Source organism: Palaemon carinicauda, chromosome 10 (genome assembly GCF_036898095.1).
Source record: "Palaemon carinicauda isolate YSFRI2023 chromosome 10, ASM3689809v2, whole genome shotgun sequence".
NCBI classification, from domain to species: domain Eukaryota; kingdom Metazoa; phylum Arthropoda; class Malacostraca; order Decapoda; family Palaemonidae; genus Palaemon; species Palaemon carinicauda.
Window position 1 is genome coordinate 127,752,783 of NC_090734.1, and position 15,082 is coordinate 127,767,864.

The 15,082-nt window shown below is 39.6% G+C and overlaps 2 protein-coding genes across 3 annotated transcripts in view; one reads left to right on the forward strand and one right to left on the reverse strand.

The window, feature by feature from the left end:
* LOC137648736 (protein abrupt-like) overlaps positions 1–15,082 on the reverse strand; it is a 322,135-nt gene that overhangs the window by 183,888 nt on the left and 123,165 nt on the right. The window lies entirely within an intron of this gene.
* The window catches only part of LOC137648734 (acetylcholine-gated ion channel acc-4-like), a 70,642-nt gene that overhangs the window by 53,942 nt on the left and 1,618 nt on the right, over positions 1–15,082 (forward strand). For both annotated transcript variants that reach the window (XM_068381801.1, XM_068381802.1), the window contains 4 exons: positions 97–265; positions 1,113–1,291; positions 3,069–3,196; positions 12,889–13,051. In XM_068381801.1, coding sequence (XP_068237902.1) covers positions 97–265; positions 1,113–1,291; positions 3,069–3,196; positions 12,889–13,051 — 639 coding nt within the window. The remainder of the gene's footprint in view (positions 1–96; positions 266–1,112; positions 1,292–3,068; positions 3,197–12,888; positions 13,052–15,082) is intronic.

The following is a 15,082-nucleotide window of genomic DNA, read 5'->3' on the forward strand; positions in this document are numbered from 1 at the left end:
TTAAAGTTTTTACAAAGATCCTATACACTGCTGTAGGATTGATTTGCTTTGTGTCATGCAATTTAATCATGAAATTTATACCTCACTTGCTAACAGAATAATATAGAAATGAACCTGATTGGTAGCAATGATGTAATTTGGCGTCCAAAAGTGTTCCATGAAGAAGGATCAGGAAGCAAGGTGGACATTAATGAGAGAGATTCTCAAGTTTTCGTGAAACGAAATTCGGAACCTCTCGCTGACCACCCTACCCGTCTGAAGGAAGGTTAGATTTAAATGTTTATAAGTTATTAAATTTACTAGGTAAGGGTCTGGTTTTCTGAATGTTTTGGTAAAAATAAAATTTTCAGTTACTATTTAGTATTCATGTTAATTGTAATTTGAAGTGTTTGTAAAAATACAGAATATTAGGTTTTAAAAATTTTATGGGCTTACTGAATCAAGAAAAACTTCTATTTAAAGGTTTCACTATGCCTTACAAAGATATGATAATTAAATATGCTGATAACTTCAAGATCTGCAAGAACTCTGCAATCTATCAATTATAAGGAACAAATGTATATTTTGCAGTATACTTTAGGTTTCAAATATTTGTAATGCCCACAATGTAATACACTTACCACTTTTTGGTACTGTAATTTGGATAATTTTTCAAGCATGTTCTTATAAGTACTTGGCTTAGATTCATTTTAGAGTGTGTATTACCATGCATTGTAAAAGGTAACAATAATTTTGGAATACTTACTGTACATTAATCCTATTTTGAAACACTGAAGATTCATACTTTACTTTGATTTTACTATATCTCTCTCTCTCTCCCTCTCCTTCCTACATAGGTATCAGTTCAAAAGCAGAGTTATGTCATGGAAATTACCATGATTAAATAAAGTCATGAGTTAGAGAGCTTTTGAGTTAGTATAATATTTCTGTATGAAATTTTTATGGTCCTTTATGTATTTTATTGCAACATGATAAAATCAATGCCTGTCAAATTCCTTATTAATTTCTTAAGAATAATCCAAGATGGATGTATTAGTATATACTAAGTCAGTTTGTTTTGAGGGTACATAAAGATGCTTTAAAATTTACTGTTGTCTTCTCTTTTTTCCAAGATGAACAGTATAGAGGAAGTGAAAATATCATTGTTGATCAGAGAACACAAACCGTGACATCCAATTGTCTGTTTGACCTTTCAATGTATCCTTTTGATGTTCAAACTTGCCAACTCATCATTCGGTCGACACTTGGAGCCAGAAGTGTAAAACTCAATACTTCAGGAGTCAACTTTTTGGTGAGTAATAATGCAAGTATTGTTTTATGAGGGATTTGGTGTGAACAAAAAAATTTTGAAATGCATACACCATACAGCACATTACAAATTTGCCAGGGATCTACTACACTGTATAGAAATGAAACAAAAAGTTTTAAAAAACTCTTAATCTGGATAAATTATAGAAAAAGACAAATTTATGAGTGCACAATAGAAATTATCACTGGTGGACAGAGAGACAAATAACCCCTTCACTATGATGCAGAAGATCTGCCCTCAAGCTATATATGAGATTTCTCACCATTGGATGTACGTGCTCACTTACTCTATAATAACCTACATTTCCATGTCTATCTGTTTTACTGCTGATTATAGATTAAATTTTTCAAAAGTTTGTTTTATTTTATATTATATTTCACTCTAAACAACCAAAATATTTTTTTCATTCTGTGTGAAGTGATTTTAGAATAATTTTTCAGAAATTTGTTTTATATAATTTCCTCTAGATAATGGTTAAGCACTGTGATTTTGTGTAACAAAAACTTTATATTTATTGAAGTGACTATATTATTCCATAATAATTCCACGATAGATGGCCATCAAACGATATAAAACTACTCGTCAGATAATGGGTTTTGTGTTACAGTATACAGAATTGTAATGAAAATATCCATTTGTTTCTTTTGATTCAAGAAGTATTCTATTATGTATAGTTATAAGGTAAGATAAAGAACTGTTATCCTGTGATAATTCTACGATAAATAGCCATCGAAAGATATAAAAGTTCAAAAGCAGAGTTATGTCATTATACAGAAATGTAATGAAAATATCAATTGGTTTCCTTTGACACAAGAAGTATTCTGTAATGAATAATTTATAAGGCATACGATAAACAAAGAACTGATGACAAAAAAAAAAAAAACATTTCTCTCCCCGAGAGACAGAGAGAGACTAAATATAAATTTAGTTCATTAGACAAAAGGTTTGTTCGTTCTTCTGCCATTCCACCTTGCATGTGACTGTAACTATGAATTGGATAAATCCTGTTTTGGGTATTTCACAGACTTGGAAATAAAAACTGCATATGTGAGAACATGACATATTGTGTAGAATGTCAATATATGGAAATAATGACTGTAAGCTAACTTTTACATGTGAAAACAATGAACAATACTAATACTGTATGAAATACTGTATATAAGACAAGAAGATTATATTATTTTGTATAGATGATAGTTGAGAAAAAAAAGTAATAAAATAAGAAAAAGAAATCTCATGTCAACAACTTGCATTACTGGTAAAACGTTTTTTTTGGGGGGGGGAGGGGGGTGCTCGTAAGAGTCAGAAGCGGAGAACTGATGATGGTTGAAGTACGTAGTACTCTCTGTGTGTGTGATTTGAACACTTATGCCAACATAGAAATACACTAAAATAGATCTTACGTAGCCATAGATAAGAACTAGACTCGCAAGTGCTTCAGTTGGTGGTGGGGTGAGATGTGTGGATCCCTACGTCTCTGAGCTGGAGGGGTGCAGTCAAGGGCAGGATTTGAGTAATACCTCGGGTAAGGAATGTTGCCATTGGCTAGAGAGTGCTGTGATTCTATATGGTAACATAAAAATAGACTAAAACAGCTCTTACATAATCAGAAATAAATGCTAGAACCAGTGTAAGTCCATGTTAAGGTAATGTTTTATCAACTACTAAAAGCATATTTTATTTTGTCAATAGTTGTTACTTAACATTTTTAATCACTTGCTAATACTGATTTATGTTATTTTTCTTGAACACCGTCTAGGGCAATCGTCGTCTTTTGGAATATTACTTAGATGAAGTGGAATCTGAAAATTCAGAATCACGTGGAAAAAGTGAAGTCAGAGTCTACATTAAATTTGTGAATCTCTACAACTACTACATTTCTGGCACGTGAGTTTTTTAGCAATATATCAAGCATAGATTTATGATGCTTGTTCTCTTAATATTTGAAAAGCTGCTGATTACAAATTGTTGTACAGTTAATAAGATACAATTCTTGAGTCAAATTATGAAATATTATAATTTTGGTTCCTTGATAGGTGATACTGTACATAGTTTTGGCAAATAAGTGATACGTAGTTGTTCCGACACTACTACAAACCTTACGCTATATATTAGAGATTATACTTTTCGTGAAGCTGAAACTAGTTATAAGACATTTAATCGAGGTATAAAGTACCCTACCGCTAGTTAGCGAGGGCTGGTTGTTAGGCGGGGGTAGCCGGGATGTTTTCTGGCCACTTTATACTTTTGGCTCGGTGAGAGTAGACGTCTATCTCTCTCTCCTCCCTAACTGTTTTTTCTAGCCTTTGACTTATGCTTTTTTACTTGTTTTCATGATTTTTTTTATCCATACTGTGTGTCTTGTCAGCGGGTATCTTCTGAAGACTCAGTCCCTTCTCTTTGGTCTCTCTCCCTTTGACGCCTTCTCGCTGACGTTGCCAATCCCTCTCAGTCCCATGGTCACTGGGTGATCCTCCGTGGGGAACGCCCTTCCCGCCTACTGGTTAGGTTGTTCTCCTGAATGTTTTCTTTAACTAATTAATTTGATATCTCTTTGTACAGCTCCTTGATGCCGCACTCCTTTGTTCCGGTGACGTCAGCCTCCAGAGGGAGTGCGCAGTCTTCAGTATGTTCTGTTCTCTCAGGGGACTCTTCTCCCATCCGCGGGACAGGTTGTTCTCCTGAGGAAGTTTGCTTTTCATTCTTTTTTTTATTTTTTACCTCAGCATTAGCGACAACGTTTTCAACATAAATGTGTAGAGCGATCGTTCCCCATGGATTCTGCTGCCCCTGCCCCATCACCGCCAGGGTCTCCGACGCTTGTTGCAGCTCCTGATCAGCACGCTGACATCGACCTTTCCCTCACGAGGGTTCGGTTCCTTCCGAGAGGGTTACAGTTTCCGCAACACACTCTGCTTCTGTCTCTTCGTTCTAGATGCCATGTCGTAGGAAGAAGGGCTGTGGCAGACTGGGTTCCTTCCGGTATTCCAGTCAGGGGATCCCTTCAAGGTGACCCCAGAAACGAGCTTCGGCCATGTTTCACAGGTAGTACTCCATACCGACCTTCAACTTGATCAATGCAGTTAGTGGGAAACAGAGAGCACTGCCTAGAGGTCCCCCTCCAGGTGTTGGAATTTTCCATTCCGAGGGAAAGTCCCTTCACCACCCACTGTTTGGCAATCTTCCTGCTTGTGGGGGTAAATTCCTGACAGCAGCAACAGCAGTGGGTTGCCTTTTCCCATCTGCTGGAGGGACTTCCTTCACCTGTTTGGTCTCTCCTTCGAGGGATTCCTCTTGCTAGAATTGATTTTGTCCAATCTTGCCTATGGGTAACCACTTGGGGAGGAACCCTGAGGACAAGCTTCGGCTTCGTTCTCAGGCTATAGATGATGTCAGCCTTCAGTTTGAGGTAGAATTTTTATGAAAGGAAGCAGAGAGTGCCGGCAGGAGGTTCTCCTTCAGTTGTTGGAATTTTCCCTTCCGAGGGAAAGTCCCTCCACCAGCCAATGTTCAGCAATCTTTCCGCTTGCGGAGGAGAATTGCGTACAACGGCAGCAGGGGGTGGTCGCCTTTTCCTGTCTGCGGGAAAGATTTCCTTCACCTGTTCGGTGTCCCCTTTGGAGGATTCCTCCGGCGGGAATTTGATTCGTCTATTCCTGTCTATCGCGCTAACGTTGTTCCTCAGGTAACCCCTTTGGTGGGAATCCAGAGAACCGTTCTCAGGTGGCACTTGATGCCAACCTTCAATTTGAACTAGAGCTCGTTGAGGAGATGCAGAAAGTGCTGCCTAGGGGTTTGCCTCCTGGTGTTGGAACTTTCCCTTCCTAGGGTGAGTTCCTCCACCAGCTACTAATCGGCAATCTTCCTCCTTGTTTGGCAATTGCCAACAGGGGCACCAGATCTTGATCGCCTTTCTCGTCCACGAAAGAGTCTTCCTTCACCTGTTCGGTGTACCCTTCGGGGGATTCCTCCAGCGGGAATTGTATTCGTCCATTCCCCGCTCTTCCTCTTCGGGAGCAGACCTCCTCACCCAGCTCTAATGCAGCTACACCATCAGCTCATGATCGCCTGCGACCATCCTTTAGCTCGCAACCGTGAACGTTTGCTGCTTGCTAGCCTGATCTTCACTCTCCTCGCCATTCATCAGCTCGTAATCTACACTCGCCATCCGCCATCCCGTGATCGTTGCTCTCTATGCCATTAACCGGCCCCAGCTCGCTATTCGCCAATTACCGCTTACAGATCACCAATCGCCATTCTCCGGCTCGCCATTCGCCAATTCGTCGATCGCGAGCTATGCTTGCCTATTCACCATTTGTTGATCGCCATATGCCAGTTCACCACTTGCCTGCTCACCGTTCGTCGTTTACCGTTTGACAATTCTTCGTTCGCCAATTGCTAGCTCACTGTTCGCCACTTAATCATTTGCCGATCGCCAGCTTGCCGTTTGACAGTTCGCCGATTTGCCAGATCACCATTTGTTAGGGTGCTGTTCACTAGGTCGCCGTTCACTGGCTTGCTGTTCGCTGTTCATCAGTTTGTTGATCACCAGATCAAAGGTTAACAGCTTACTGATCACGCCATTCGCTAATCGATGGTCACCAGCTTGTCGTTTGTCGGCTCACCAATTGCTTGCTAGCCATTCGCTGGCTCATGATTGTCACTAATCGTCTCTCCTGTACTGTAGGTCGCTGTTAGTACCAGCAACCACATCCAGTACCTGACGGATTTTCGTCTTGATACATTTCCTTCCTTGGTTAAGTCACTTCCTTGAGTATCTGTTCTGACTGAGACCTTCACTTCATTGAAGATTTTGCTTCTTGTAAGACTTTCTATAAAAGAGTACCTTCATCTAGACGACATAGATCGTCTTCCGCCACTCTCTTTGGTTTGTGTTGCTTCGGTAGCTCTCCCATATGGAGTTAAGAGAGTTTAGTACGAATGTCCCTCTTGTAATCTAACCCATTACTCTCAATCAACGGCTGGGGTAATGCACAAGGGTTAACCTTGGTGCTTAATACCCTCTTGCCTCTTAGATTTGTTGTTTATAACAAGCAAAGTTTCTTCAGTTCATGTGGTTTTCATCTACTCTGAATTTCGAAAAAACCACATATACATGGCCAGGCTTCTTCATCAACTCTCCAGTCATTGACACATTTGCAGACGTTCATCCCTCATGAACGTACGTTTTTCAACTACACTTCGTTCCAATTACGGTGTGGCTTACATACTATGTGCCTCAAGGACGAGGTTGCTGCTTCTGCACCTACTTCCTCCCTTGTTTCATGTTGTGGTATATTACTACCTTTCAAGCCGATTCTGCATGGATAGAACTACACTAGTTGCGCAGGCGCTTGCAGTGGATCAGATCTCGGACGCGGTAAGTGGAGGCAGATTCCTTGTATCCGCTCCCCCGCCTGTGTCGGGAGCCATAACCCCTCGGGTCTAAGAGATTGAATTCAGTGTGTCTGACACGACAGCTATAGCAACTTATTTGCTAATATATTCCGTATGCATCGGAGGATCTGGTCAACCCTTGGATGGTTAACCTCCTGAGAAAACCAGAGGGTGTTGGCATTGTGCGTGCTCCCTGTCTGCATGAGCATCTTCAGCTTCCATCTATGAAATGATTTCCCAGAGAAGCATATACGCCCAACCCTTCACTGGACTTGGTCTTGTCCGTCATCCCTTGGACAATGACTTTCTTCCATAGCCTGAGCTCTTCCTTCGGCTGGATTGTTCAATAGGGATAGCTTCGTTTCCAAGCTATGACCAGGGAGTGCCAGGCAATGGCTGCTGATGACTTAACGAGTAGACCTTAGCTCACAAGGATGGTAAGGTTGCAGACACTACAAGAAACTATCGAGTTTAAGTGGGTTTCGAATCTCTGCGTATTGTGCTGAAATAAAACTGTGGAAAAGCAAGAAATTATACTATATAGAATGTCCTCAACTTACAAACCTTACAGGCTCCAAGCAGCTGTTTGTAAGTCAAACCCTGTCACACTTTGGCCCAAGGCAGGCCCAACTTGAATCTCATGCCAATGATTTCCAGCCACAAAAGTCAACAAACAGTAAGATTTCACATGAAATAGATATCAGGTTATTACAAGTGTCATCTTGCTCACTGTATCAAATTTATATAATATTGTTCTACTGCAGTATCTCTCTGTATTATCTCTGTTGTTTTCAGTTGGACCTGTGGTTGCATCTCCAAATGCTTGCTAAGTCAAACGTTTGTAAGTTCTGGACCTTTTGTAAAGAGAAAGCTAAAGGGGGTTGGACAGCAAAAAAAGAAAAAAAAAAAATAGAAATTAAGACAAAGCAAATGAAAATATGAGCCAAAAGAACAATGCAAAGACCAAAGTATTTTATTCAGAGGCCATCAAGTTGGCCTTTTCTATTCAAAGGTAAAATCCTATACAAGTTCTACCACTAGGACATACTCCTAGTCTTTTTTTTGTCCCCTGGACATTCATCATCAGGAATGGTGCTTCAGTTTCAATAGCACCTCAGGTCAATTTGCTTCTTCGGGATCGGCCTCATTCTCCAAAGACTTCGGGATGACTGGCTGATCCTAATAGTCTTAAGCTCTTCCAAGGCAACGCCTCGAATTTATCACGATCTGAAGATTAGAGTAAATTTCATAAGAGACCTGACTTCCGTATCGGATACGGGTATCCATAGACATGGTCATCCGCCTGCAGAAGCTTCCACAGGTTTGCCCCTTCAGAAACAGCCAGACCTCAGGTGCTTCAGCACCAGGAATCTTCCTTTTCTCTGGTTCTCTATGAGATCCTAACAAGAGACGGGCCTGGTTATGAGGATACCAGACAAGAATCTCATCCTAGGAGTCGACCTCTTCGTTTTTCCCGGATTTGACGCTTCCTACAAATGCATCATACGGTACCACATGTCGTCAGGACTCTGGTCAGAGCACAAATGGAACCATCTCTTAAATCTCCTTGAAATGTAATCTTCCTTCTTTTGGGAAGAATCACCTATAGTGGCAGCAGAGGTTAGTTTCTTTTCCCATCCACGGGAAAGACATCCTTCCCCTATTTGGTCTCCCCTTCGGGGGATTCTCCAACGACATTTGAATTTATCCATTCCCCTTCCGTGGAAGACTGTCTCCTCCAGCCTCTGTTCAGCGGTCTCCCTACTTGCGCAGGAATCACTGATAACGTCAACAGGTGTTAATATCTCTCTCTCTCTCTCTCTCTCTCTCTCTCTCTCTCTCTCTCTCTCTCTCTCTCTCTCTCTCTCTCTCTCTCTCGCAGGAAAAGACTCCCTTCACCTGTTAAACTCCCTTCGAGAGATTCCTCCGTGGGGAAAGGGTCCTGCCCATTCTCCACCAGCACTCTTTGAAGCAGGCCTCATCTTGGGCAGTCTTATCAGATTAGAGAACTCGGCTAGCCCATCCGACTTGCCTCGCCAGCAAGACTTGTTTTGGCCAACAGACGCGTCACACCCGTTGACAAGTCTGCAACTCCCGACAAAGAACCCTGGGAGAACTACCCTTACGACACAATCTACTCTGACAGCCACATGTGAACATCTTTCACAAAGGTGTAGCTTTACTGTGACTCCATCTCTGTAGGCTATCCAGTTCTATCTCAGGGAGTCCTCCCTCTGCAACAAGTTGCAAAGAGGATGGCTGGATATCAGTGATATTTTTTTCGAATTTGGTCTCCTAGACCAAGTGAACTGATTTTCTGTGGTTAGAATCGTATAGGGGTTTTCTCTCCCCTCGATGCCACTATTCCGGTAAAGTAATAGTTCCACATTTTTTGCCTGTGGGAGTAATGCTGCTCTGGGTTTCATGTGATTAAAGGCCCCTGCTTGTCCTTGAGACTATCCTTCAGACTGGAAGGTTTTAAATTTTCTCCTACATTGCCATTGCCTCTCTTCATTCAGAATTTCGAGCCTACCTGCCTACAGTTGGAGGGGAAATCCCCTTCAGTGGGAATGGTCCGATTCTTTTGGTCCCGGGGTAAACAACCCACCCCCAAACAATCCAAGACTTCTAGCAGCAGATCTTCACCTGACCTCGAGGACTGGTCTCCCCTCTCGTTGGCCTTGGCCGAGAGATTGGGCGTGCCCCATGGGTCACCCTCAAGTCTCTCATACGTGACGAGGAACAGAGTAACACTCTGCTTCTTTCTAGGCAGCTCGGACCCAAGGTTCAAGCTCTTCGGATTGGAAGTGTTTCGTAGTGTGGTCTATGGTCCACATCAACTGCTACTATGCAAGTGATTAACTTGAGGATCTACATCAAGGAAGATACAATAGTTCGCCCCTGAGTGTTCGGTACTCTTCGTTAACCCGGGGAAGGTGAAAAAAGCGTCACACGTTCTCGGCTGGGATTTGCAAGGTCAGGGACCAGAGATTAAATCCTGATCCTTTTCCTCATAGAGGTGACCTAGAGTTCTTAATGTTAGGAGCAGGAGTACACCCCTAACGTTTACAAAAACTACTCTGTGACGCATACCATTCTAGGGGCTGTGTGAAAGTGCTAATGATCTTCACTGCCTACTTTCTGCAAGATGTGACCCACCGAAACATGGAGAGGTTCTCCATTGTTGCTATTATGGCTTCAAAATAAATGGTTTATAACACCTCAAGCTCCTTGATTAACAAGTAGTAGATGGGGAGGGCAGAGTTTAACCATGAATAAGCCTGGGATAAATTATAAAGAATGACTGGCTCTTTCTTTTTTTCATCTTCCCTCCTTCAGGCAACAACTCCTACGGTACTCCGCAAAGCTGACCTCCACTGTCTTCAGGTAGAACCATTTCCCTTCTGTAACCTGGTATCTTTAGATATACTTGTTACGTCCCCATACCCCCTGTCGAGGTTGGATTGGGTAACTTCTATGGTTGATTCTAAGATTCCTACATTTCTGTGAATGTTTACCTAGACTAGTGCTCTGCATGAATAGTTTAGCAAGGTGTCAGGGTTTCTCCTTGTTACGTGCAGAGTACGTACAGTAGAATCCCGGTCAAAGACCGGCCAGTTGATCAGATTTCCACCCTCCTAAGGGATAAGCCATCTCTAATAAATATTGTAAGGTTTGTAGTAGTGTCGGAACAAATGACAAATTTGGAAGTAATTTGTATTTTTCCTAACATACAAACCTGTAGCTATTTATATACTGTATATTGGCTCGCCATCACCTGTCCCCCAAGAAGTCCTTCCTGCAATAAAAAGTGACCAGACAACACTGGTGTGTGTGTAAGTGTGGCGGCCGGTTACCCCGCCTACCCCCCTTCCTAAGTAGTAGTAGGTTACTTTATACCTTGCTATAAAGTGTTATAGCTAGGTTTAGCTTCACCGAAAGTATAACCCCTAATAGATAGATACAGGTTTGTATGTTAGAAAAAAATATAAATTACTTCAAAATTTGTCATTTTTGGCAACTTACAAGATAGTTTCCTAACAAAATTCATGAATTTAAAAACAGGACTGTGGAATTTTAATATATAATTTAAAATGCTGTGTTCATTATAGGTGATTTCAGACTTTTTTATCACTTTGAAATATCTCAAATGTAAAATATTTGATTTGATATACAAACTCTTTATTAACATTCTTTTAGCTGCAATAGGTACCTGTCATCACTCATCTAGTCTCAAGTTTCAAAAAAGTGAGAGTGCAGTTCAAATTCCTGAGATTTTTTTGTCAACCTAGACAATTATTCTTTAATATTATATTTAATGACCACTTTGAGATAGGAAGCATTTGGCTTCTGAGGTTTCACTACGGTCTCAAATCCTGTCACTCTTCTAGAACATGTCATTCATGTCTCTTATAAGGTAACAGTACAGTACCTTTCTTTTCTTTCTAAAAAGGATGGTTTTACAGTCTTTGAGGGAAGATGTAGCTTACACAGTGGAAAAGGGGACATAGCTTGCTCTATTCAAGATGATATGTAATATACGTTGTGAAAGAGAAGTTGTTGCTTGCCCTGTTTGTGAGAAAACACAGCTTAAACTTTATTTCAAAAGAGCTTGCATTCTACATATTACCAGAGGTACGGCATAAAAAGGTTGTACTGCAGCATACACTATGTTCTTATGAAGAGATAGACTTCAGTGTTACGAATGGATGCTGCATACACTCGGTTTACGTGGAGACGCAGTTACCTGTACAGTAATTGAGATTGGATTCTACACCCTGATACAATATAGGCAGCAATGTGGTATAATGAGTATGAACTACTGTCTGAACATTTTAAGGAAGGATGTAGACAGCAATTCATTCAAAGCCTAAATTTGTCCTAGTTTGAAAATAAATCGTAATGATGAACTTTGTGTTGGTGTAGGTTTTTCCCTACAAGATAAAGGTGCTTATGTTGTTTATCTTGTGATAAACACCAGAGATTTGATTGGCTGCATCACTCATTTGACTATAAAATCACTTGAATATATGCAGTCAATCCTTTTGGGTCTTTTGTTATAAGATAGTGAAAATGTAAGTTTCTCAAATTATATAAATTAAGATAAAAATGTTAAGTAATTATTCTTTTTAGTTGCTTTTGATTCCAAAGAAGGAAGTAAATATTTTTTGCGTGGTTTAAAGTTATTTTATTTGGTTTTTATATATTGACCTCTAGGTAAATTTGGCTCTATATTTTATTTATCATTCTTGCTCACAATATTGAAATATCTTGATAACTAAATGATAATTCTAGCTTTGAATTCCATTGAAAAAGAATAACTACTGTGCATATTTTTTTTGATAATAGAAGAAACATGGATATTACTCCAATAGTTTTTATCTAAAGTTTGATTTTGTATGGTCCTCAAATGTATTTTTAAAGGCATGATTACTACTTGAGAAAAATTGTGTATTGATTACAGCTCCAACATTGAGAGCAGCACATCTTGATAGATGTTCTGTAACCTGTCTTAAAAGAAATTTGATTAGAATCTGTCAAGTCAAATGTAGAATAGTTTGGATCGTGTTGTTAGTATACACACATTTCAACCTCTTTATGGTTGTTATGACTGCAGCATCCCAGTACATAGATTGTAAGAAGGTGAGATGCTGGAGTTCCAGCGGCTATTTGAATGTAAAGGGCACCGGGAAACACTTGTGGCATTCTTAAAAAGTTTGAGCACACTCCCCCACCACATGTGAGATAATCAAATTGATGCCTATGCTTTTGATATAGAGAAAACCTAATTTTCTCCTGTCTTTACCTTAAACTAGGGATTGGTTACCTTCATAGTAAGTATACCAATTACAGAGCTGGTATATCACACTGTAACAGGAATCAAAGGTTCTTTGCAACCACTCATCAACCCATGGTTGCATTGCTTTCTTTCTATTATTTTACATCTGTTACCGTCAGTCTCTTTGCTTAACTGTTCATTCACTACATTTCCTTAGCTCTAATATTCAGTCCTTAAACTAGAACAAATCCAGGCAAGCTCTGTGAGCTTTGAATGAATAATTGCTATTTGATAAAGATAATGCTTTAATACTAATTCTTAAAAGTAGAAATACTTAATATATTTTGAATGTTTTATGGAAATTTATTGAAAGTTAATTTAACATAATTTTCCATTTTTACAGATATGTACCCACAACGTTACTCATGACAATCACATACCTTACTTTCTACTTTACTCTAGAGGACTTTACAGACCGCATCATGGTGTCACTAACAGCACTATTGGTGCTTGCTGCTCTTTTCCTTCAAACTAATCAGTCAATGCCAAGGACAGCTTATCTCAAGGTAGGAATGAAAGTACCAAAGATTTTTGTAATGTTATGTACTGTAATCATTTCTTTTTTCTTTTTATTGATTTATCAGTATCTAACTTTAAATCATGGTATTGTAATAATAAGTGTGATTATTTTTACACTCTCTTGTCTTCCTCCTCAAAATTTCCCCATACCGATGTCTATCATCAAAATTTGAATGATCCATTTTCCCTCATTCCAATGGCCTCACCGCCTAGTATACTATTGCTGATTATATTATATGGCATTGTGTAGCAAATAGCATGGTGTGGGTACACTTCAGTATACGAAATCAAATTGAATTGTACAACTTCTTGAAACTACTAATTAGTGGGATGGCTGGGGGAATTAGGGAGTATGAAAATAATTAATATCACAAATTTTAAAAGTAAATTGATATTTTTCCTATCTATACAGATCTGAGTCTTAAAATAAAGAATGTTGAAATCGTTAAGGTAGTTAACAATCGGTGGTGAGCATATTAGCCCTGCCCACTCTCCTGTCAAAAACTCTTCACTTTTGAAAAACCTTTGGCTCTGGACTGAAGGGATAGTTAAGGAGGGAATTTTAGCTTTAAAGGATTCAGGTTTTTATAGCTAAGAAAAATACAAATTATTTTTAAATTTGTGATTTGTTCCCATGCATGTACACTACAGTAAAAACCTCTCATCCTTTAAAATAGGTAGAATCACTTATTGGTGGGTAGGAAGTCCCCCCAAGCAATAAGACGGAACGACGTCTTGCTGTCCACAGACCTCGAGAACTGTTTATTTCCAAATTCCAGTTCACCAAAACTTGAGACAATACCTTGTTTGTTCTGGGAACGAGAAAGTTTCAGTTTTGAGTTCTCTGTTTTTGATTTTCCACAGCACCTAAAGTGTTCACACTGGTTTCAGCCTGGCTCATGATATAGGAAGACAGTGATACTTCTTAATACAAAAACTTCTGCATACAAAATTTTTATGCTGCGAAACTAGATTCAAAGATTTTTTTTGCCTCATATTGCGGTAAGTGTTTCATGCTACGAAACGAGGTACGGTACGAGAGCCCGGCCACTCCAAGACTAATTTCAAAATTCACACACCACTAGCCGTAAATTCACCACCATCCTCCCGTACTCCCATTGGTTATCTCCCACCACTCTGGTGCTATTTACCACCATACAATCCTGCTCTCTTATTGGTCATCTATCCCATCATGCATCTATGTATCGGCGTTCCTCAATCATTTAATTTAGGCAGGGATATTGTTCATATTGAATTTGTGTTGGGGATTTCGCTTTCGTGCTTTTAGTTATGAATTGCGTTGTGTTGCGTTATTCAACTTACACGTTATTAGCCATGGGACACCCATAAAAGGTTCACACAGGTCGTGCTCTTGGGTACATAAATGAGGTTTGCCCAATTCATTTCAGGAACATTTTAAGAAGCAGGCAGAAACAAGCTTCCTTGGATAGTTATTTATTAGTAGGCCAAGAGGAAGCTGAAAATTATAAAAAAAAAGTGGAAGTGATGAAGAAAATTATTAAATACCTGTATAGAAAATACAAATGTAAAGTAAAAAATATGCAAAATTAGAAAAAGCCCCCCCAAAAAAATTTAAGTTTATCGTAAAGTTAAGTGTTGATATTTTCTGCCATTTGCTAATGTGTTTTGTAAAGTTAAGTGTTAATGTTTTCTGTCATTTATTAATGTGTTTCGTAAATTTAAGTGCTTATGCTGTCTGCCACTTGTTAATGTTTTCTGCACTTTATTATCCTCTTCTACCGCCCCACCACTTTTCTTTAGGACATCGCCTCACTCCAACTGTGAGGTTCAAATATTTTTTTTTTTTTTTTTTGTTAACTGTATTTTCCCTTTACTGTACTGCACTCTGTTCTAATTGTACATACATACATATACCAAGGCACTTCCCCAATTTTGGGGGGTAGCCGACATCAAACAAATGAAACAAAAAAAAGAAGGGGACACCTCCTCTCTACGTTCCTCCCAGCCTGACAAGGGACTCAACTGATTTCGGCTGG